The 23,799-nt window shown below is 57.3% G+C and overlaps 1 protein-coding gene and 1 non-coding gene across 2 annotated transcripts; one reads left to right on the forward strand and one right to left on the reverse strand.

The window, feature by feature from the left end:
• The first annotated feature begins 1,125 nt into the window (after positions 1 to 1,125).
• Positions 1,126 to 23,557, forward strand: LOC148640003 (cingulin-like). The gene is made up of 21 exons (XM_088620421.1): positions 1,126 to 1,363; positions 9,840 to 10,951; positions 11,092 to 11,195; positions 11,304 to 11,373; positions 11,496 to 11,597; positions 11,775 to 11,899; positions 12,667 to 12,799; positions 12,889 to 13,101; positions 13,195 to 13,343; positions 14,716 to 14,857; positions 14,951 to 15,163; positions 16,061 to 16,234; positions 16,563 to 16,820; positions 18,328 to 18,498; positions 19,329 to 19,490; positions 19,892 to 19,981; positions 20,202 to 20,285; positions 20,446 to 20,564; positions 21,064 to 21,172; positions 21,420 to 21,583; positions 21,903 to 23,557. The coding sequence occupies exons 2-21, from the start codon at positions 9,845 to 9,847 to the stop codon at positions 22,033 to 22,035; spliced, it is 3,822 nt and encodes a 1,273-aa protein (XP_088476547.1). The 5' UTR covers positions 1,126 to 1,363; positions 9,840 to 9,844; the 3' UTR covers positions 22,036 to 23,557.
• On the reverse strand, positions 13,651 to 13,723 carry trnaa-agc (transfer RNA alanine (anticodon AGC)). The gene has a single exon. It is a non-coding gene; the product is annotated as a tRNA-Ala (tRNA).
• Positions 23,558 to 23,799: the final 242 nt, after the last annotated feature.

Here is a 23,799-nt window from a genome sequence, read left to right on the forward strand (position 1 = left end):
ACTATTCCACCCACAAGCAAGGCACTACATATGAACAAGTAATAGGTTTATTCCATGCTGAAAAAAAGAAGAAAGAGAACACAACGTTTCGGCCGTGGAGCCAGAATAAACCTATTACTTGTTCCTTTGCAGCCTACGCCCGCTGACGCAGCTCCCCACCTGAACTACAGACACTACATATATACTACATTTAGCAGGGCAGGTGCCTGCAACCACTGTATTGCACAGGTCCAGTCCAGTGAGTTATCCATCCATTTTATAATGATTCTTCCTCCACACTACAGGACCGAGAGGGACCCAGAGTCTGTCAGGGCAAGGGAAGGGTGCAGGGCAGGCTACACCCTGGACAGGATGCCAGTCCATCACAGGGCAGACACACACACTCACAGCAGGGCCGATTTTCCCGGGAGCCACTATCCCCACACACCAGCTCTCAGTGGGGAGGAGAGCAGAGGGATGAAGCCAGTTCAGAGACAGGGATTGGGATTGGAGGCCATGATGGTAAAGGCCAGGGGGAAATTTGGCCAGAACATCGGGGGTAACGCCCCAACTCCTTTAGAGAAACGCCCTAAAAACGACCACAGAGAGTCACAGATCGCAGGGTGAGCGCCCCCCTACTGGCCCATCTAACACCTCTTCCAGCAGCAGCAGCCTTAGTTTTTCCCAGAAATCTCCCATCCAGGTACTGACCAGGCTCACACCTGCTGAGCTCCAGTGGGCTGCCAGCTGGGAGCTGCAGGGTGATGTAGCTACTGACATTACACTACATACAAAATAAATACATACAAAAAGCTCTGACACAGAGTCACACAGTGAATACTGAATTGCACGGTAAAAAAAAATGAATGTTACTATTAATTGTTCTGCAAAGACTTTACGCTGAAAAGAGAAGTTGTGAAACTTTGTTCTGCTGCGTTAACAATAACAAAGCCTTTCGACCAATCACATTCGGCCGGGGGCGTTGTTAATAGTTAACAGACGGCCCATTAATCCAATTGGACCTGATATTACAGGCAGAAAGGAGATTGACAGCGCATTCTATCCAATAACATTAATGAAATAACTTAGGATTCCGCCTCTTTGTCCGGTAAACAGCCAATCATTCAGCGCCTACAGAGAAGTGGTGGGTGGGACTCGTCCCTAAGAAAAGGTATCAGTCGCGGAGGGTAACAGGTTGAATGACGGAGCTGTGTCGCCGAGGGTTTGTTTTTTTATTTTTTTTTTAATGAGACTTGAAAACAACGACAAGAGAGAAAAGATACCGCAAGAAAAACGCTTATAACGTCGCTTATAGCAAGGGACCCACCGTAAAAGACATCTCTTCTCTTCGAAGGAGGAGCGGATCGGTGACTTCGATCGGCAGGTGAGTGAACCCCGGGTCGGGCTGTCCGCTGGGTCGGACCCGGGCTCAAGACTCGGTCCGGTCTTCCCCGGAGTCGAGGGAAGACGAGAAAGACGAGCAAATGGGGAATAAGTAAGGCTTTTTGGGCGGTTTGGCCACAGTTGCTAGCTCACACGCAGGTGCGTCGTTGCGGGAGCGAGTCTACCTGTGCGCTCCAGGCGGAGTGAACACGGATCACACACACACACACCACTGCAGCGAGTCCCTGCCGTTTAACACCACATCGCCGAGCTCTGCTGCGCTCTTAACCCAAATCAAACGCGAATTAGGTTTGTTTCTTCTAATTTCTTCACATCTTTCTCTCCACCTGCCCGAGACCCCCCCAAAGACCCAGGCTCGCCCGCACTTCCACACACACAGGAGCCCTTTCTTAGTTAGTTTCTCTCGGTACCCGCGTGTGTGTGTGGGTGGGGGTACATGTCTCCTGTCCAGGTGGGCTGGCGAGAACCGACCGCCCCCCGCGCGTCTCAGCGCCCGTCCTGCTCTGCGCTCGGAGCTCCGCCGCGGGCGGAGATGTCGCCTGTCTTAAGGCACAAAAAAAACAACCAGTCCGAAGGCTTTTCCTTTTTTTTAAATTCAAGTCGTTTCCGCGGCGCCCCCGCCGCCTGTTCCCCGGGAAGGACGGGTTTTCTGGAGCAACAGGCGGGTTTCGGGTGAAGGCGACGGCCGGTTTCTGTTGCGCAAGCGGGGGGGAAACGGCAGCAGCCGGCCCGCTGGGGGCGCTGCGCTGCCGGCGCTCGGATCTCCGATGTTTGTCGTGGGGCAGCCGGCTCGTCTTAAGGGCGCTTTGCCTGTCGTGGCGTGTTCCCACGGCTGCCCTGCGCGCTGGGGTCGCGCCGTGGGGCGGTCGGGTAGAGGGATCATGTCTGTGGGGCGGGGGGGAGAGGGTCGTCTTAGCCTTGGAAACGGGGAAAAAATCATCCGTGTGTGTGTTTTGTGGTGGTGCCAGTCTTGTGGTTTCTGGTCTCCTTTAGGGGTTTTGGTAAAAAGAAAAAAAAAAAATTTAGAGGGCATGGCACTTGGATTCTAATTGCGCAGCAGTCTGGTCCACTCCAGGGTTTTACAGTGCTGACGATAGGATTTCCCAGTCCGCAACACGCTGATGTGCTCCAGGTTGCATGGTGTTGTTACTGACGCGTAGTGTCGCAGTCTGGTCTGCTCTTCTTATGGTTTAGTGGTGGTGTCAGTCAGTGACTCCAGGTGCACAGCAGTCTGATCCGCTCGGGGTTTTACAGTGTCGCCGGTCTCTGACTCCAGGTGCACAGCAGTCTGATCCGCTCGGGGTTTTACAGCGTCACCGGTCTCTGACTCCGGGTGCACAGCAGTCTGATCCGCTCGGGGTTTTACAGAGTCACCGGTCTCTGACTCCAGGTGCACAGCAGTCTGATCCGCTCGGGGTTTTACAGCGTCGCTGGTCTCTGACTCCAGGTGCACAGCAGTCTGATCCGCTCGGGGTTTTACAGCGTCGCTGGTCTCTGACTCCAGGTGCACAGCAGTCTGATCCGCTCGGGGTTTTACAGAGTCACCGGTCTCTGACTCCAGGTGCACAGCAGTCTGATCCGCTCGGGGTTTTACAGCGTCGCCGGTCTCTGACTCCAGGTGCACAGCAGTCTGATCCGCTCGGGGTTTTACAGAGTCACCGGTCTCTGACTCCAGGTGCACAGCAGTCTGATCCGCTCGGGGTTTTACAGCGTCGCCGGTCTCTGACTCCAGGTGCACAGCAGTCTGATCCGCTCGGGGTTTTACAGCGTCGCCGGTCTCTGACTCCAGGTGCACAGCAGTCTGATCCGCTCGGGGTTTTACAGCGTTGCTGGTCTCTGACTCCAGGTGCACAGCAGTCTGATCCGCTCGGGGTTTTACAGCGTCGCTGGTCTCTGACTCCAGGTGCACAGCAGTCTGATCCGCTCGGGGTTTTTGTGTTGAACCCGACGCCAGCGGCTGGGGCTCTTCAGAATGGAAGTTTGCTTTGCTGGGTCTTGCAAGAGCTCTGGCAGCCGCTGGGCGCAGTGGAGGCTGCTGAGCGAGTGTCCAGCGACGCCTCCTGTCCTGTGTAGCCGCCCGCCCGTGTCCCGAAAGGCCGCTGGTCCGTGATCACGCGCTGCGTCGACCTTAAACCACAGGGCCTGAGGAAAGCTGGAGCTGCGGCTGCGGGCTGGGTTCACCCTCACTGGGGTCCCCAGCCCAGTCCCCTCGGGGCCAGAGACGTCCCTTAACAGGCCAGCGGTCTTCCTGGAAACCAACAGGCTTGTTTTGGGCTCTTCAATTCCAGTGATTCAGGTCTCCTGCTTTCGTCAAGTTGTTTCAGGAATTTGAGAAACGGAGGATTTCAGGGTGACCTGCAAGGTCTGCTAGACTGGGATTCCCCAGGGACCCCTGGGCGACAGACTGGTGATTTCAGCGTGACCCGTGGGACCTGCTGGACTGGATCCGTGGGAGGCCCAGGTGATCCGGGCAGTCCCTGCAGCTAGCCCGGGGGGGGGAGTCCCGGCTTCTGCACAGGCTCCCAGCAGGGGTGCGAGGAGGCTGGCCGCAGGCTGCTGGTTTCTTCATACCTGCTGCTGTTGTTGGACAAAAACCGGCCCTGAGCTGCCGGGGACAGGGGCTGAAATCGCTCCTCTCTGGTCTTGTTGGGAGCACCTGGGCCCTGGTGCCCCGCAGCGTCGATTCTTGACTCCTGCTCTCTCTGAGCAGACCTGCTGGGACGAGTCTCCCCCTCCCGGTCTGGAGTTTGTGCCATCCTGCTCATGATTGAGATGCTGCAGTGCTGTATCTGGGGAAGAGATGAGTGTAGTACGTCCACACGCCCGCACGAGAAGAGACGGCCCTAGGGCACGCACTGTGCATCCCACCCACATGGTCGTGGTGATGACCTGCTGCAGCCCACAGTGGTTCCCAGGAGCCCCTCAGCTATAGGGGTTAAAGGGCGGCACCCCCTCCCAGGCCGCTCAGATGGGCATTGCAGGCTGATGCCCAGCGGGGTGCAGGGAAAGAGGGGCTCGGGCAGCCGGCGGACAGCCTCCTCGCACCCCCGCTGGGAGCCTGTGCAGAAGCCGGGACTCCCCCCCCCCCGGGCTAGCTGCAGGGACTGCCCGGATCACCTGGGCCTCCCACGGATCCAGTCCAGCAGGTCCCACGGGTCACACTGAAATCACCAGTCTGTCACCCAGGGGTCCCTGGGGAATCTCAGTCTAACAGACCTTACAGGTCACCCTGAAATCCTCCTGTTTCTCAAATTCCTGAAACAACTTGAAGAAAGCAGGAGATCTGAATCACTGGAAATGATCCCACGGATCTCTGTCATCCCCCTTCCCTCTTCCCACATCACCCACCAGCTGCCACCAGCTCCCCCCTCCCCGGGAATCGCGCCCTCTGTGTGCCCTGAGCCTAGAACTGGGGACGCCTGCTAGCTGTGTCTTCCAGTCCCACAGATGAGCTGCCGCTTGAAAACGGGCCAGCCCGCCCGGCGAGGTCGTTCAGGAAAGCACACCCTGTGTGTCTCGCTAATGACATGTTCACTAGCTCTTCGCTAGCCGTGGCTCGTTCATACAGCTCCCGAACCCAGCTGGCTCCAGAAAATCCCTCCGCTGGGTCCCAGGATGTGTCGGCATGGGTCGTCGCTAGCAGTCGCTCAGGGTAAGAACAGTTTCCAGCTCGGGGTAGAAGTCATCGCGTAGCTAGAGGTAGGGAGCGTTGTTTGTGCTCTAATGCAGTGGTTTCCGAATCTGGTCCTCGTGAAGCACGGTCTGCTGGTTTTCAATCCAGCTGAGCTCTGCGTCTCCCGGTGCTGATTGATGACTTTAATCGATCTGTTGTCTCCTTCCGTTTACTCCTCTCTTGGGTCAGTCACCCCCCACCTCAAGCAAGCTGTTTCCAGCTGCTGCAGCACACAGAGCCCTGTGCAGCCTCCCTCGTCCACCTGCTGGCCCTTATTCCTGACTGAACAGCGCTGGCCAGTTGTATGGGGTACCGGGGGGGGGACTCCATCAGACACGCCCACACAGGAGGGACCCTGTACCAATCCCACATGTCTCTTTGAGAGCTGATGGCATAGTTTCAAATAGGCCCCAAACAGAACATTTAAATCCGAAGACAGCGTTCCTCCAGGACCAGTGTTGGGACCTGTGTCCTCTGTAAATGTCCAATTAATATTGATGAAATATGAATGAATAAACCTAGAATCATCTAAACAAGAAAAATGCAGTTTTTTTCCTATACAGTTTTACATGAATGTAAGTGTAGCGCGCATTTGGAACTGGAAACTTACCCAGATGACTTGTGAAAAGTGCATTTCTGTGTTGAAGCTGAGAGAGTGTTTTGTGCTCGCAATGCATTGTGGTGTCTGACCACTATTGGCCACCAAAACCGCGTAGAATTTCCCTTCCTCTGCCTGAGGCGTTCGATCCAGGAGAGTTTTGCTGGGGTGCCGATCTCCCTCTCTCCCCTTGCACCCTAGTTCTCTAGTCTCCTTGCGCCATGACCTGGCGTGATTCAGTCCTCATAATCCCTTTGCCTGTGGCTTTCATCTTCAGCACCACGGCACGACTGTCAGGAGGCGCTGAGCTGACAGGTCAGCAAACACGTCGGGCCTCTGGGGAGCAGTATCCTGTGTGGCTACTGGAAAACGGAATTCGGCACCGCAGCCCTGAGCTGAGTTGGAATCTTGTTGAAGTTTGGAGCCACGTCTTCCCGGGAGGGATGGGGAGTTTGGAATGGGATAGAGAGAAAGGGTGGTTGTAAGGGGGGAGACTCCAGGAGAGGAGCACAGTCTGATAGGGTCATTGATCCGAAAATCAGATCCTCACTCAGGATTGAGGAGGAGACTGGGCTTAGCTCGCCGACTTGACTGTGACCAATCGGGCCTCACTGTCGGCTGGGTTGGGGATTGCTGAGCTTGTAGCGTAGTCCGAGCTGCCCTGAGCAGCTTCACTGTCAGCCTGGTTTGTTATTAACTGCGCCGTTAACAAATCACTCTCCCTGAGCTGGGAGAGAGGTCAGCAGCGCAGTGGCTCAGTTAGTCACTGAAATTCCGCATTCTTTCCAAACGCGGATTGCGTCTGGATTGTAAGGTCCTAACCTCAACGGGATCGGGCTCCTCTGTTACAGCGAGATCGGTCTGGGCCACTCTGGGGAGGCCTACCTGCAGTGCTCCTGGAGTAAGGGGGTAGAGGGTGTCACCCACTGGTGCTGTTCGGCCAAAAATATGTTCCCTGCTTCTGTTGCGCCACGCGTATCTGTTCAAATTCTTTTCCCATGATATCACTCCAGCACCTTTGCACTGCAGGAACAGCACTAGGCGCTCAAATATTTACAGTCTTTCTGGGTGAAGGTGACTTGAGGCCGGGAAGCCTTAGTGCAGTGACTAATGTGAGTGTTTCTCCCTGTCGGGCGTCTGGAATAAGATTAACTCTTCAGTTCCCGAACTAATCAGTGTTTAAACTGTGTGCTCTGTTTGGGGGATTCCTCTCCTGTTTACTGGATGTTTGATCATCTCAGGACATTGTCACTGACACTGCTGTCCCTCTCCTTTCACACTCCCCCTGAATTCACACACCTGACTGGACCGGAGACACTGCTAGAGACACTGCTGTCCCTCACCTCTCACACTGCCCCTGAATTCACACACTGACACACCCCTGACTGGACTGGAGACACTGCTGTCCCTTTCCTCTTGTAGTCTGGGAGTATGTCAGAAAAAACGAATTGTTATTGCTTTGGCAATGCTCTGATTCACCAGTTATGCCAATAAAGCTACTTACATTCCTCTCTTCCACTCCTTCCCTCTCCCAGTCCAGAGTGTCCTGTCTTATCAGAACTCTGAGTTTCCAGGCAGTGATAACAGAGCTCTGCTGGCATTCCTCCTGCCTGTGAGCCTCCCCTCTGCCCCTCCCTCTGCCCAGCTCTTTCTTCTCCTTCCCTGTACTCTCTACATTCCCAGTGGCTTCTCCTCTCGGGTCACACAGTGTAGGTGACAACCAGTGGTCTTTCCCAACAGCACTTTGGTCGGTTTCTGAAACCCTCAGGACGGTGTGCATACGCCCACGTTGCAGCCAAGCTGAAATGAAGGGTTTTAGGAGGCCAGTCCACAGCTGTGAACAGGGTGATGTGGACCAGTCCGGCCTGGTGCAGGATGGCAAGGCAGCTGGTACTCCAGCAGGGAGACGGCTGTACCTTGATGGGGACTCTTCACAGATGTGTAAGTGGACTCCAGTTAGTAGGCAGTAACATCCAGTCATTCCAATCCCTGTCAGTTCTGTTTAAAAGCCTTTGCCAAGTTAATACCAGTTAAGCTGTCTAATCGGTAAAACAGTTGGGATTGTGATCTGTATTGGCGGGAGGAGACCAAGTCGCATTGAATTGTGCCGCCTCTGTTCCCCCCCCCCCCCCCCTCCCCCTCTGGTCAGGAGCGGCCGCTCCAGTGCCCCCCCGCGGGTCGGAGGTGTGTGTGTGTGGGGGAGCTCCATTGTGTGCATGTGGAGCAGAAAATCGCCCCCGCGATGCGCGGAATGCGGCGCCTCTCGGCTGGCAGGGGCCCCCGCGGCCGACGGGCAGATCGCTTCAGGGTTCATTCTTCGAGCGCTTGGCTTCGCCCGGCCCCTCCCCTCCTTTCCTGTCCCTTAATTCCTCTTTCTCCGCGTCGGGAGTCCAGCCCCCCCCCCCCCACAACCCTGATTTCCGTTCTCTCTCGCCTCCTGGGGGCGCTCTGGTCTCGCCTGCTCTTTGACCCGTCCTCGCGGGGTGCAGCGCGGGTCGGAGCCAGCCCAGAGCCCGGTTCTGTTCTTCAGTTCCTCAGTTCCCGAGACCTTTGCTGGGTTTTGCAGCCATTTTCAGAACCGGCCTATAAAAGCCAAGCCTGCTTACAAGGATGTGCAGTGCTTGTTGGCCTGTGTCCTGCTGACCAGGAAGCCCCTCGGCAGGCTGGGGAGAGAGAGACGCAGTGGAAGTGAAAGAGTTAAAGAACGACAGCGTTGGCAACAGTGATGGGGAGACCGGTGGACAAGTGGAGGGGGAGAGCCAGGGAGGTGTCCCTGTGGCTTGACCGGAGACCACCAGCCTTACCACATTTTCCAGGTGCGCTGTTGAGGGTGTGCTCACGTGTGGGATCACAGTGGGGTTTGGCAGCAGCTCGTCAGAGCGGAAGGCGTAACAGGGGGTGATCAGGTCAGCCCAGTCCATCACTGGGGTACAGCTCCCCTCTATGGCGGTCATGTTTACGACTCGCTGTCTCGGGAAGGCTGGAAGTATCACTAAGGATATCAGTCATACTGCTTTCTCATTTTTCTCCCCCCTTCCCTCTGGGAAGCGTTATAGGAGCATAAAGGCACAAACTTCCAGATTCAGGGACGGTTTCCTCCCACAAGCTGTGATGGTGCAGGAGAGAAGCCGTGCCCAGCGTACACAAGCAGAAACCGCAGGGGGATAGGGGTCCAGACTCCCGCTGCGCTGCAGTGTGATCCGGTCCAGGTTTTGCTCCGAGCTTGCTGTGAGTGAGGTGGGCGTCGGTTGCAGTTGGTCTTCAGAGTGGCGGACGGGAGCTTTCAGTGCCCGTGTTCAAGGATACAGCAGTACAGACCTCATTTTCTGTTTGGCGGCCCGTTCGTCTTCGATGGGGTGAAGCTGGGTTTCTTCCTGTGTGTTGTGGCCAGGATTCCCTAGCTGGCTGGGTAGGTGTGCAGGTTCTTATGGAAGGGTAACAGTGCCACCCTGTGGTCTGCCAGGAGCCTTCAAGCTTGCAGTATTTTGCAGGGAGAGATACACAGCTCTGAGGGGGGCTTGTGACCGTGGCACAGCGGCCTTAAAACAGCTTCAACTAGGCTTGGAATATCTATATCCTCTTAATCCATTTCACCCTTCAGGGCCCTGGGTGAAACGGAGTTTTGACTCGAGGTGTGCAGAAACCACACTATGCCATTGAACCTCGGCTCTTAAAGAGGTAACTGAGCTAATGGTCGTTCGTTGGCACTGGTTCCGCTTGTGTCCCAGAGGGATGGGTAAATCCAGATGGGCTGAGGCCACAGAGTCCCTCTTGTGAAGAGGGGCTGCTGTATCCCAGGCGTTCTAGATGCTGATCGCACAGGGGGGCTGAGCGATCGGGCTTTGCTGCCACCTACAGGCAGTGTGTTGTCAATACAGCCCTGAGCAGAGCAGACCCGTGCGTCTGCGCTTGCACATCCACATCTCTCTGTCGGTGCGGCGTGCCAGCGTCATGTGATCAAGGCACAGGGCTCGGGGCTCTGCATTGCTCCCGCCTTCCTTCCTCACAAACCTGTTCGTCTCGATCCTCCTGATTTCCCAGAATCCTTCCGGAGCGGCGGCTGAACCAGATCTTCAGGGTCGCCGCACAGGCCTGCCTTTGTTTCGTGTGCACCCTCGTTAATGCCCGGCTCTCTCTCTTTCTCCCCTTCTTCACATCCTCCTCTTCTTCCTGGCCGACGCGCAGACAGGATGAGCGGCAGAACCGATCCCGCGGACCGGAAGGCGCCGGTGGATCATGGGGTCCAGATCCGCTTCATCAACGACCTGCACGAGCCTGGGGGCGTGGTCGCGGGCCGGCGGCGGAGTGGCGGGCGAGGAGGCTCCTCCTCTTCCTCGTACGGCGTTGCGGTGCGCGTGCAGGGCATCGCGGGGCAGCCCTACGTGGTGCTGAAGGAGGGCGAGAAAGGGGACTCCTACGGGGTGCAGCTGAAAAGCGGGGCGCCCCAGCCCCCACTCCCGGCCCAGCCCTTGTACCACAGCCTGCCCAGGAAGAAGAGCGAGGAGAGGCTCCCCGATAACCCCTACTCTGAGACGGCGGCAGGGCACCCCAGTTCTCAGGCCGGCCTCCGGAGGGTGCACTCCCAGGGGTCCCTGCTGGACCGGGAGGACGATTTCGACGCGGGGCTCTACACCCCCCATCGCCCCCCCGGGGACGGCCGGTCGGGGAGCTCCGGGGCCCTGGATGGGGGGGCGGGAGGCGGGGGGCCCGGTCGGGACTGGTCGCGAGACGGGGAGAGGGGGAGCGGTGGGGTGGTCGCGCCGGCGGCCGAGCCCGAGAGCCGGGCCGAGCCCTGGAGCCGCCGGGGCAGCGGCCTCGCCAACGGAGCGGGCCGGAGCCGGGGCTGGGGGTCCGGGCAGGCCGGCGAGTCGTTCCCGGAGCCGGAGCCGGAGCGCGCCCCCTCCTCGGTGGACACCAAGTCGCTGGCTCCCATCAACAGCCTGATCAGCAGGTTCGACGGCGGAGGGGGCGGGGGGGGGAGCTGGCAGGCCAGGGGGCGGCCGGGGGGTCGCAGGCACCTGCTGTCGGAGGACCACAAGCGTTCCCAGAGCCTGGACGGCTATCTCGACGAGCAAGCCCTGGGGTTCCCTCCCCCGCCCTCCCCCAAAGCCCCGGCGACGGCCCTTCCTCCTCCCAGCGCTCCCCACAGCGCCGGCAGCCTGGGGCGGGGCTCGGGCTCCGTCGCCGAGGTGACCGCCCTCACCACCTCTGCCCCCGCCTCCTCCGCAGCTCCCGATTGGTCAACAAGGCGGGCGGTTTCCAAGGAGACGCTGGCTAAGACTCAGATGGACTCCCAGGTGAGTGAGTGAGTGATGGGGGGTTAGCCCCCCCAGGAGGTCCAGTAAGGGGGAAACCGGGACTAAAATCCCATGCAGGATTTCTCCGCTGTAACGAGAATTTCAGCAGCTCCAAGGGCTGACGTTTCCGTCTTGCTCAGATGAAGGCGACGCCGGACCTCCTGAAGGACCAGGGTCAGAGGTCGGAGGGCACCAGCGAGGAAGAGCAGACCAGACAGACCATTTACAGCATCCTGAGGGAGGGGTGAGTGTAGCTGGGGCATGCGTAGGCGCATACACAAGCACACGCGTGAGACCCGTACACACACGTATGTTCTAACCAAGTGGGTTTCTGTGCCGCCGTGTGTCTTAGGAGCCAAGAGAGTGAGATGACGACCAAGCGCAAGGTCAGCCTCGTCTTTGAGAAGATCCAGGGGTTGAAGGTGAGGGACGCAGTGTCTGTGAAGAACTGCGAGCTCTGGGTGGGGGGGGTGAATTCTGTGTGCGATTGAGGCTTTATTCCCGGACGAGGAATCACTGTCACGTTCTTCGTCTCTGCGTGCAGAGCAGTGCCCCGCCCAGCGAAGCGCAGTCCCTCCTGAGTGAGAAGAGAGACCTGGAGAGGAGGGTGCAGGACCTGCAAAATGCTCTGAACCAGGAGAGGAAGGTCAGTGCACGGGGCAGGGGGGCACAGCCTGGAGGTCCCCGGGTTTGAATCCAGACCGCGGGAGCTCTAGGAGGCCTGCAGCTGGGATGGGGTGGGGTGGGGGGGTAACTTCAGGTCTGGGTGCTGTCAGTAGAAGCTGTCCGTCTCCCCACTGAGCGCGGTGCTCGCTCTCTCCAGAGGCCGCAGACCGACAGCAGCGACCAGGCGCTGAAGGCGGAGCTGGAGGACTGCCTGGACGAAAACCTGCAGCTGCAGGAGCAGCTGGACCGCAAGAACAACGAGCTGCACCAGACCCAGGCCGAGTAAGAGAGGGAGGGAGGGATCGTGCGCCGGAGGAGAGGGGTTAGGGGCTGGGAGAGAGGGCAGGCTGGATACAGGCAGAAGAAAGAAGATGGAGGGAGGGGGGAGGAAGAGCTGGCCGGTGGGGAAAGAGATGGAGAAAGCAAGAGGTCCAAGTCATCTTGAAAGCCAAACGAGCCGTTTGGGTTGTTAGGAGTTTCCTGGGGGTGTGCTTGAAATAACAGAAAAGTCATAACTGACAAATCGTTGCTGCATCACAGTGAAGGTAGACTCTGCAAACCTACCAGTAAGCCCTTCGATTAAAGACTTTTCTAACGGCGTGGCGCTGAGAGAGCGATCAGCCTCAGGATCGGCGCTCTGGTCTGGGCCGGACCATCTCTGAGCTCCAGCGGGGGAAGCTGGGCGGCAGCACCGATAGTCCTCGGCGTTGTCCTCCGTTTGAATGCGTCACGGATGTGGGAGCAGCGGAGGGTCAGTCACAGTTGTTTTAGGGGCAGCCTGGGCCGCTCTGTCCAGCCGTTTCCTCTCCCAGGAGGCAGGGCTCCCGGACCAGACCGGCACAGATAAAGAGCCATGGCTTCCTGAGACACCCGGGACTTTCTGAGCGGCCTGAGAAACCCAGACTCTCTTCGCTCTCCGGCGAGGCCTTCAGGCTGATCGGGGGCTGGTTGAATGTTGATCGAGAAGGCAGGTTGCGGCCCAGTGGTGTGGCCGGCTCGATTATCACGTAGCGCGTGTACCCACCTGCCCTCTCGCCTGGCTTTTCCAGGCTGACCCAGTTGCGGATGGACCGGGAGGCGGCGGAGGCCCGGGTCCGAGACCTGGAGGACCAGCTGGCGGGGCTGCAGGAGGAGCTGCGCAGGGAGGCGGACTCCGGCGCCGAGAGGGACGCGCTGGCAACGGTACGCACACGCGGGCACCTGACGCATCTGCACGGGGTGCCCCGTTGACGCCGCGGAGCTCAGAGGGCTCTCTCCCTCCCGCCACACAGGAGCTGGTGTCTCTGCGCGCCGAGATGGCCGAGGCCGGGGCGGCGAGGCAGAGGCAGGAGGAGGCCCTGAGGCAGCGGGAGAGGGAGCTGACCGCCCTGAAGGGGGCGCTGAAGGAGGAGGTGTCCTCCCACGACCGGGAGATCGACCAGCTCCGGCAGCAGTACCAGGCCGACATAGACAAGCTGAGGAGCAACGTGGAGCAGGTCTCCATGGTACGCCAGCCCCGCCGGCCCACCAGGCCGCCGCTCTCGGGGGCAGACGGGGCTTCCTGGGTTGCTAATGCGTCTCTCTCCCTCTCTCTTCAGTCCCAGCTGAGCGTCGAGGCCGAGCGACAGAAGGTCAACACCACGGTCAAGTCTTTGCAGAAGCAGCTGGAGGAGAGCAATGACGAGACCAGCCACTGGAGGGAGCAGTGCAACAGGCTCAAGGAGGAGCTGCGCGCCACCAAGCAAGAGTAATAATAATAATAATAATGTTTCTTTATTAGCCCAATACAATTTCTTGCATTAGGAATTTGTCTTTTCGCATACCCCAGCTTTTCTCTATGGAGACACAGACACACAGACAGGGAGAGAAGCTGGGGGTCAGAGCGCAGGGTCAGCCATTGACACGGCGCCCCTGGAGCAGTTGGGGTGAAGGGCCTTGCTCAGGGGCCCGACAGAGTAGGATTCCTCTGCCGGCCGCGGGATTTGAACCAGCAACCTTCCAGTCACAGGTGCAGATCCTGAGCCACAGAGCCACCGCTCCGCCCAAAGTTTCTGTGGAGAATGCGGGCATCGATCCCGCTACCTCTCGCATGCTAAGCGAGCGCTCTACCATTTGAGCTAATTCCCCGACATTAACAGGGTGCAAGGCGGGGCGCACCCAGGACGGGGCGCCGGTCCATCACGGGGCACGCTCACACAGACACAATCATGCACGCGCACCAGGGCCGGTTTTCCCCAGAGAGCCAGTTAACCCACCAGCATCTCTGTCTCTGGACTGTGGGAGGAAACTGGGGCGCCAGGGGAAAAACTTCACAGCTCCGCACAGGCAGCACCCTAGGAATTGAACCCAGGGCCCCAGTGCTGTGAGGCAGCAGTGCTGACGACTGGGCCACCATGCCTTCTGCTGCTCTGTTGCTACCACTGTTCCTGCAACACTGCTGCTGCTTCTACTAGCACTGCTAATGCAAGCGTTGCTGCTGCTTCTCTTCATGAGTAATACTGCTGTAATGGCATATTCTCGCATGACCTGTGACAAACTACAACACGCTCACTGGCAGCAAAGATCTCCACCGTCCGAGTGGTGTTGCAGTGGGAAAAGGCCTTGTATATACTTGGGAAAATCACTAGGCTTTTTTTTATACCGTTGCTCACAGCAGAAGCTGCAGGGGCGCCTGCTTAGTAGTTGCAGTGTCCTAACTGGGCAAACGTGCCTCTGTCTCTCCCCTGGGTAACACCTGGTGTTCCTCGGCTTGGCGTTGGCAAAGCCTCTGTCCGCTTAAATCCTCTCGGGAATCGGCCCGGAGGAGGGCGGGCGGGTGGATTCTGGGATAGAAGTAATGTGCCTGTGCTGACAGGCCGAAGGAACTGACGGTTCTCGTCTTGAACAGAAAAGACTCCCCTACCCAGTGGTGGTCTTCAGCGTTCTTTTAAAACTGAGAAGGGGAGGCGCACTCAGGGCGGGGGGCGTAGGTTCCAGGCATGGAGTCGAAGCCGGGACCCTGGCTTCTTTCAGTGAACTGGACGAGAAGAGATTCTGGTGGCTTTGCAACCTTTCTTGAACTGGCGGGAGGGGGTGGGGAGGAAGAGCTGTGGTCACCGTGAGTCCTGTCTGTGGTGCAGGCTGCTGCAGGCGCGCCTGGAGAAGGAGGAGTTCGAGGAGGAGCTGGGGGAGCTGCAGGAGAGGCTGTCCTCCATGAGCGCCCAGCTGGATCAGCTACAGAGCAGCAGCCCGGACCCGGCCCAGACGGAGCGCCTGACGCAGGTATGGACACCGGGCACAGGGAGACGGCCGGACAGATGGACCAGCATGCCGGTGGACCAGCTGACTGACTCCCTCTGTTTCGATGGCTTTTAGGAGCTGCAGCGTTGCCGCGACGACCTCCTCCACGCCCAATCAGAGCTCAGTGATAGGGAGGGGGAGATAGCCAGGAAGAGGGCGGAGCTGCTGTCCCTGAAGAGGACCTATCAGGAGCAGGAGGCGGGGCATGACCGGGAGATTGACAGACTGACAGGCCAACACCAGCGAGAGAAGGAAGACTTGTTGAGGTCATTGGAGCAGGCGAAGCAGGTGCAGTAGAATGGCTGACAGGATGATGATATCAAGTCATAGTTGAAGAGATAGTGTATTAACTGCCTGCCTGTTATGGGATGTACAGTTATGAACCATGACCGTCTCAAGCAGTGATAATTAATCATAATGACAATGAAAATAACGCTTACACTTACATTGCACTTTTGTGGACACACCAATCAAAGCACTCTACAGGTAATGGGGATCCCCTCCACCACCACCAGTGTGTGGCCCCACCTGCGCCAGTCCGCCCCAACACACCAGCTCTCAGTGGGGAGAAGCCAGTTCAGAGAGGGGGGTTATAAGAGCCCATGACTGGTAAAGGCCAATGGAAATTTTGGCCTGGGCACTGGGGCAACACCCCTACTCTTTCCGAGAAACACCCTGGGGTTTTTAATCTGCAGGAGGCCCATGGAGAGTCAGGACCTCATTTTTATTGCAGTGTCCCCATCATACATTGCACAGACTGCAGTCTGAGCGCCCCCTACTGATTAATCTGAAATTGTATCTTTATCTCTCAATGCTGTAACTCTGAAAGGCTCCATATTAAGCCTATTACACTGGCCAAGGCTGTAGAGTTGGTGGCTCTCTGCAGCTGCTTCTCAAGAGCTTCTCATGACCACTGCAGAGCAGAATTAGATATCAGTCTAGACAGGTGAGCTCTCTGTGGTGCAGCAGTGGCCTCTAGTTAATATTCAGGTGTCTCATAATTCATGGGATCTTGATAGTGCCCCCCCACCACTCTGATACTGTAATTTCCCTCAGTATGAAGTCATCCTCCCTCCCCACCAGCGCAAATGTGCTTCATTAAATCTGCCTGTCCTGGTCACTGATCTGTACTGCTTGAGACATCTCACACTGGGTCTCCTCCCGGTTGTCCCCCCCCCACCCCAGTCCCTCGGGCGCGGCGAGGCGGCGGCGGCGGACCTGCGGGCGGCGCAGGAGGAGGCGGCGGCCCTGCGGGAGAGGGTCGCGGCTCTGGAGCAGCGGGCGGCCGAGGACAAGGACGCCGCCGGCCAGCTGGAGGACTCCAACGCGCGGCTGTCTGACAAGGTCTCCCGGCTGGAGGTGAGCTGGCCGCGGGGGGGCTGCCGGGGTGTGGAGGAAGAAGGCGGATTGGGGTGGCCCGGGGGGCTCGGGCGGCTCCATGGCGGGTGATCGGCTCGGGTCGCTGGTGTAGAGCGGGCCGGGTGGAGTCGGTGACCCCCTTCGCCGAACGGGGAGGAGGTCCCGGTTACGGCACGCTTGGACTGGCACGCGTCTCTAGGAGAGCTCAAAGTCGGCTCGTGTCTTTTGTACGAATAAAGCTGCGTCGAAATGAAATAGGGCAGCCGCCCCCGCAACCCGCCGCACTGAGGCGCGAGAGTCTCCCTGACCACCCCTCTCCCCCCGACAGGCGGAGCGCGGGCGCCTGCAGGCCTCCCTGGCCGAGGCGGCGGAGGCGGAGCAGGCCCTGGCGGCGGAGAAGCGGGCGCTGGAGGCGGGGCTGCAGGAGGCCCAGCGCGGCGCGGCGCGGCTCGGCCAGGAGAGGGAGCAGCTGAGCCAGCGGCTGCAGGAGGAGGGCCGGCAGAGGGAGCAGCTGCGCCGGGGGAAGGGCGAGCTGGAGGAGCAGAAGAGGCTGCTGGACCGCGCCCTGGAGAAGCTCAACAAGGAGGTGGGTGGGCGCGGCGCTGCGGGTGCACAGTGCTGGAGGGGGGGCTGATGTACTCCCCAGTGCGCTCGACTCCTCTGCAGGCGCCAGTGCTAAAGGCTCAGCGTTTGGGGGCGAAAACTAGAAGTAGGATTCCCATAATGCACAGGTGAAAGCAGAAACCTGCACAGGTTGGGCGCAGGTGAGCGCCAGATCCCGAGATCCAGCTTCCTGCGGCGTACCGCGGCGTACTCGAGAGCGTTGTGTCTTCACTGCCGCCGCGGTCGGCCCTCAGACTGCGGGCGATTGGGGGGGGTGATCCAGCTCAGACTGGGAGTCTTTCCCCTTTCTCCGTGGCGCCACCAGCCCGCGAGGGGGCCCGAGCCAGCGTGTTGTCGTGAAGGCCGCGCGCTCCTGCTGTCCCCTTCCCCAGCCGTTCCTGTCCTGTCGTGGCTGTTAAAACATTATCACACCTAAATCACAGAACTCCCAACATGCAATATCTAGATGTGATCAATGATATCTTTTTTCAATCTCTCTATCTGAAGACAGCTCACTTCCCTGCCTTTAAATATTAAATTTCAAACATTCCAGGAGTTAACACTCAGTTTTATTTTAAAGCAAACCAAAATGTTAACTCTCGAAACCATAGACTCATAAGGTTTTCAGTTAAGGCACGAGATAAAAGGTTCAAGTTTCAATCAGAAGAGGGAACTGTTTCAACAAGAGCCAGTACCAACACTGCAGGATTATTTGTCACAAAGCTCTCAAGCAGCAATTTGCAGTAATATGTGATTCTAAAAGTTGAATCAATAAAAACAATAAGGTAGCCTAATAAGGTAGCCAGCAGCCATATCACCCTGCAACTCACAACTGGCAACCCACTGAAGCTAAGCAGGTGTGAGCCTGGTCAGTACCTGGATGGGAGACCTCCTGGGAAAAACTAAGGTTGCTGCTGGAAGAGGTGTTAGTGGGGCCAGCAGGGGGCGCTCACCCTGCGGTCCATGTGGGTCCTAATGCCCCAGTATAGTGAGGGGGACACTATACTGTAAACAGGCGCCGTCCTTCGGATGAGACGTAAAACCGAGGTCCTGACTCTCTGTGGTCATTAAAAATCCCAGGGCGCTTCTCGAAAAGAGTAGGGGTGTAACCCCGGTGTCCTGGCCAAATTTCCAATTGGCCCTTACTAATAATCCCCCTCTATGAATTGGCTACATTACTCTGCTCTCCTCCCCACTGATAGCTGATGTGTGGTGAGCGTTCTGGCGCACTATGGCTGCCGTCGCATCATCCAGGTGGATGCTGCACATTGGTGGTGGTGGAGGGGAGTCCCCATTACCTGTAAAGCGCTTTGAGTGGAGTGTCCAGAAAAGCGCTATATAAGTGTAAGCAATTATTATTATTATTATTATTATTATTATTATTATTATTAATAGTTCTGATGTTGTTGGTAAGTTCTGTCGCTCGTAGCATAGAATGTACACAGCGAGGTCAGTTATTTCTGTGACGGACGCTGTCGTTGCCCCTGCAGATGGACCAGATGGCGTCGGAGTCGCACGGCGCGGTGGCGGCGCTCCAGGCCCAGCTGGACGAGTATCGGGAGAAATCCCGGCGGGAGCTGCAGGAGGCTCAGAGGCAGAGCAAGGACAAGCTGGGAGAGCTGGAGAAGCTGCAGGGCGCCTTGAGGATCCTGCAGGAGGAGGTGCGCGCCGCCCTGCCCCGCCCCCTCTGCCTTCCTGCATGTGGCTCGTTCCCCATCAGATCACACACCCGACACCCGCCGTCTCCCACTGCTCCGAACTGGTTTTTATTCTCGCTCGTGACAACTCTGCTTTTGACCTTTTCTTTCCTCCAAAGCGTCTTCTATTGCCATAAGAAAAGTAGTCCTGAGCAAAAGTTGAGATCTCGAGTCTCTTGACAGTAAAGCTTTGAAGATGTCGAGGACATTTTTTTTGTCTATTTTTCTCACCAGCGAAACCCGGTGCTCAGGAATTGGTATTTTTTTGCGGTTACTGTGTGACATTACACAAAAAATGTCTCCTGTGCAGGAGAAAAGGGTCACTGCTGTTTTCTCAGGGAATACGTTTGAAAGGGTGAAGAAACCTTCTCTGTCCATCCCAGAGAACTGATGTTGCCTGCTGTGTATTGGGGTGGACTAAAGGGTGGGATTTAATTGGATTCCTCATGTCCAATTAACACATTATCCATCCAAGTGGGATGTTGGAAACTCTTTACTTACAGAATCATTTGTGAATCCTACCTGAGCAGAGGGTCCATTTTGACTGCTATCAATTAGCTTCATTTTTCAGACCAAACTATATTTTTACACCATAACGTTACAGGAGCTGCTTATCGTTGTGCTCTCTCTAACTGTACAAATCATTTCGGCGCGAGACGGTGAGACAGGGGGGGCCCAAAATCCGCCCTTCTATGTGGTTTGAGACAGGGTGACCCCCCGTCCGAGCTGGAGAGTGTCCAGAGCGCGCTGTGCTCTCGCTCGGTGTGTTTGAGGTCCGGCTGTCTTGTGTCCAGGGGGCCCGTCTAAAGAAGGAGCTGCAGCTGGCCTCCGAGGAGAGGGACAATGCCGTCCTGGACAAGGAGCTGCTGACCAACAAGCTGAAAAGCCTGGAGGCCGAGCTGGAGGCCAAGAAGAGCTCCCACACGGACCGCTCGCGAGAGATCCGCGCCCTGGAGGTGAGAGCATCGCGGGTTTCCTGGCAGCGCTGTCGGCCTCCGGCCTGCGGGGGGGGGGGAATGATCCAGCCCAGACTTCTGCAGGCTGGCCGTTTATCCCAGCGTGGGGGCAGTCGTTAGGCTTGTGGGGGCATGACTGTGGGCCTTAGGGTCAGGGGTTAAAGGTCAGGAGTGGGGGGACTTCGGTCATGTACATCTGAGGTTGGCAGTAATGGGGAACAGACTCGGGGTGCTGGCCTTTGAGCCAAAGTGGGGGGGAGGGGGCGCCCTCCGGGGAGCTGGGGTTCGATCCACTTCAGCAGCGCCCCCCTGGTGTTTTAAGCCGGAGCAGAGCCAGCAGGAGGCCCACGTGGGTCCGTGCAGAACTGTCACGCCACGCTGTCCCCCTGTCTCTCCGCCAGGACAAGGCCAAGCGTCTAGAGATGGAGCTGGAAGAGGAGAGGACGAGCGCGGAGCTGCTGACGGAGCGCATCAGCCGCAGCCGAGACCAGGTACTGGCTGCGCTCTGACCACACAGCCCGTACCACCAGTATACTGACCATGTGTGCGGAGGCACACCCAGTACCTTCTGTATACTGAGCACACACCCGGTACCCTACCTGCCTGCCTGCCGACCACGTGTTACTGAACACGCACCCGGTTTGGCCTGTGTTTTTACCACACACTGTGCGCTGACTTTCTCTGCTGTCCCTCCTCTCTCCCTCTCGTTAGATTGACCAGCTGCGCGCTGAGCTGATGCAGGAGCGATCGTCCAAGCAGGACCTCGAGCTGGACAAGGCCTCCATGGAGAGACAGGTGCCTCATTAGCGCATTCCAGCGTCGCCTCCCCCTCCTCCCCAGCCTGTGACCTCCGTGTCAGCTCCCTGCTTGTGTCCATCCGTTTCTCCGTCACTTCCTGATGGCCGCCGGCCCCCCGTCCCTGACCCCGGTCTGTCTGGCCCTGTGTTTGCTGCAGCTGAAGGAGCTGCGAGGACGGCTGTCGGACCTGGAGGGGCACCAGAGGCCCTCGGCCAACCTGGCCCAGCTGGAGTCTCGGATCCAGGAGCTGGAGGACCGTCTGCAGAGCGAGGAGAGGTCAGTCAGGCCGTGATCCAGCCTGGGTCAGGGGCCGCCCGGGCAGTGGCTCAGACCTACCAGGGATAAGGATGGGGACCTGTTCTGGGTTTCACGAGCCGGCCCCCGTTCGTAGCCCAGACCGGGGCCGAACCCCGAGACGGCAGGGCAGGACGTCGGTTGGAACTGAAGCCGTTTTCATTTGACATGCAAACTCCACACAGACAGGCACGGCCCGGGGGCCTGACTCGAACCCGAGACCCCCTGCAGCTGCGAGGCTGCAGCGCAAGCCGTCGCTTTGTGGCCGTTCTTGCAATGTTTGACTAACAGCCTCACAGCTTGACGTTGGCGCAGGGAGCTGCGTCAGCGTGTGTTAGCTGCAGCGGAAGAGGTAGAGGTACCTTTCAGCATGGAGAGAACCTTTCACCTGTTCCTTAGCATGATCACACCATAAGCCTCGTGCCAAAGTGATCCCAATGTAACGGGGAAACTGACGCTCATCTGCCTCGTGCGAGTCCAGGGAGAAGAGCAGCCTGCAGTCCAGCCAGCGGCGGCTGGAGAGGAAGGTGAAGGAGCTGACCATCCAGCTGGACGAGGAGAGGACGCAGTTCAATGACCAGAAGGACCAGGTACGCGGTCGCGCGTTCATCCAGTGTGTCGGGAACGCCGTCGCACACGTGCACCCGTGCACACGTGCCATGCGTTTGCACGGCTCAGTGCATAACCGTATTTCGCACGCTGTGCCGCGCTCGGCCTGACCCGTTGCTCGGCCCGCCCGGCCCGGGCGGCGACAGCCTGCAGCTCTGATGGCGTGCGACATGCTGCGGTGCTCACCCTCACGTCCGCCGTCCTCTCCCCCTGTGTGCGCGGCTGCAGCTGGCCCTGAAGGTCAAGGCCCTGAAGCGGCGGGTGGACGAGGGCGAGGGCGAGGTCGAGCGGCTGGAGGCGGCGCGCAGGAAGGCCCTGCGGGAGCTGGAGGAGCAGCAGGAGCGCCGGGAGCAGCTGGAGGGCAAGGTCACGGCGCTGGAGAAAGAGCTCTGGTGCAGTATCGCTCCCTCTCTCGCTCTGTATCACTCTCTCTTTCACTCTGTATCACTCTCGGCTGGAGGGCAAGGTCACGGCGCTGGAGAAGGAGCTCTTGTGCAGTATCGCTCCCTCTCTCGCTCTGTATCACTCTCTCTTTCACTGTGTATCACACTCTCTCTCTCTCTCACTCTGTATCACTCTCAGCTGGAGGGCAGTGTCACGGCGCTGGAGAAGAAGCTCTATGCAGTGTCACTCTCTCTCAGTCTGTATCGCTCCCTGTGTCGCTGTGCGGCGCTCCGGCCTGTCGCTCATGGTCTCTCCCCGTGTCTGCAGGAGGAAGTCCCAGTCCCAGCGCTCCGTCCTGGACTCCACGGCGCTCAGCTCCGACGAAGAAGAGGGCTCGTATGGCCCGTCCAGTATCACCTCCATCCTGACCGAAGGCAACCTGCAGACCAGCTCTTGCTAGCGGCCTCCTGTCCCTCTGACCTCTCACCTCTGACCTCTGCACTGGTCTCCCTCTTCTTTCTGCTCAGCCTTTCCATGCTGGACAACTCGGATACCAACCTCTCAGAGGTGCTGTGGTTTTTAAACTGGGGCGCCATGTATCCCTTGTACAAACCACGCAGTGCTACAGAAAAAGGCACTGTACGGCCACTAATTCGTTTTTAAATTATTTGTAGTCTATCCCTTGGCTTTTTAATGTTTTCGCCCCAGGGGGCTGCCAACACTGGCGTTGCCCCTTTTCAGCTACGACACAAGTCCTTGTTTTAGCTGGCGTTGCGCACGACCATGGTCAATGGCTTCTTGTTCAATAGCAGGTAGGTACGTAGAGGTCAAAGGGCTTTGCCTGCAGGCCCTGAGGTCAGGAGGTTCTCATAGACTGGTCTGTTCTGGTCCTGCAATGATGCACATTTTCTAACTTGAAGTTTATTAGATGATTTGTGGTGGTGGAATCACGGCTATATATATATACAGAATACGTACACGGTGTCACATTACAGAACACCCGTGTTTGAAGCGAGATTGCTCACTGATTTATGAAGGGTAATAAGTGTTGTGAATAATTGTTCATGTCCTGATTTGGCCTTTCTGTGTCTCCTCTGTTTTCCTGAGCTGTTGCTTGAGTCCTTGTAGGTAGCAGGACTAGGTGGGGGGTGAGACCCCTCTCTGTGGCCACAAGCGCACACGCACCCTCTTCCCCCTTGTGCTCCCCACGCCTGCTCGCGTCTGGGGATCCCACTTTTTATTAAAAAAAAAAAAGCTGATTAAAGCTTTAGAAGGAGACTGATTTACATTTTTTTTAAATATATATTTTTTTAATTAAAAATGCGAGTTTTGGGCTCGCATTTGGACTTTGAAACATTGCAGGAACAAAACTGCGACAGAGGGAGCTCGAGAGCAACCTCAGCGCAGCTCACGTCTGTCGGCGTGCGTGATGCGTCTTCGAGCAACGCATGTGGGGCGCCCCCTAGTGTAACTCCAGGCCCTGCACAGGGTCACAGTCCCCACAAATAAAAACACCTTCATTTTCAAGGTGCTGAAACGGCACAGTTCCACAGGAAAGAAGTTGTTCTGGCTTTTAATGAAAGCTGTAAGCCACTTTGTAAAATATTTGTACTCACCTCTCGAGACACGGCACACAGGTGTGTCGATACTCCAAGACCTGCGCTCTGCAAAATCCTGAACTGAGCAGCATGAAAAACACTAGGCTTTCTAATCCCTGTGGAATTCAGTGCGGTCACTGGGATTGCACTGGATTCTCCCAGAAACTGGTATCCAGCTGTTTTATTTCTCTTCTGCTATTTCTGGGATGTTCCTGCAGGCAGTGTCGAGCTTGGCTTGCAGAAGCTTAATCAGGTCACGCACTCTGCTCTGCTCTGCTGTGTATTCCTGGAGCAGGATCGAACTGTACATTCTTTTCACTCAAATGCCTTACTGTCATCATCCTCAATGTATTTTTTTATTTTAAATAAAAATGATTACTGCTACTCGTTTTGGGAATTGAAATGTCTTTCCACCTTTGTGAAGTCCTGGTTCATCGGGGCGAGTGTGCACTGAAGATTTCCACTGTGCGCTTGTGAAACTTTTTTTTTTTTAAATGTGGTGTGAAAGCTTCGATAGCTTGGTGTTGTACAACATGTATAAGCGCTGCCTTGTCTTGTTTTTTCTCCTGGGCGGCTGGGTTTCTGGTGCCATGAAGGAACAGGATTTACGGTTCATTTAGCCTGTG

This window comes from Lepisosteus platostomus, chromosome 26, assembly GCF_059453375.1.
Source record: "Lepisosteus platostomus isolate fLepPlt1 chromosome 26, fLepPlt1.hap1, whole genome shotgun sequence".
NCBI classification, from domain to species: Eukaryota; Metazoa; Chordata; class Actinopteri; order Semionotiformes; family Lepisosteidae; genus Lepisosteus; species Lepisosteus platostomus.

Coding starts and splice junctions, on each gene's coding strand:
- LOC148640003 (XM_088620421.1), top strand. CDS start 9,845: ATGAGCGGCAGAACCGATCCCGCGGACCGGAAGGCGCCGGTGGATCAT. Junction 14,858..14,950: donor AGACGGAGCGCCTGACGCAG/GTATGGACACCG, acceptor GATGGCTTTTAG/GAGCTGCAGCGTTGCCGCGA. Junction 20,565..21,063: donor CGTCTGCAGAGCGAGGAGAG/GTCAGTCAGGCC, acceptor GTGCGAGTCCAG/GGAGAAGAGCAGCCTGCAGT.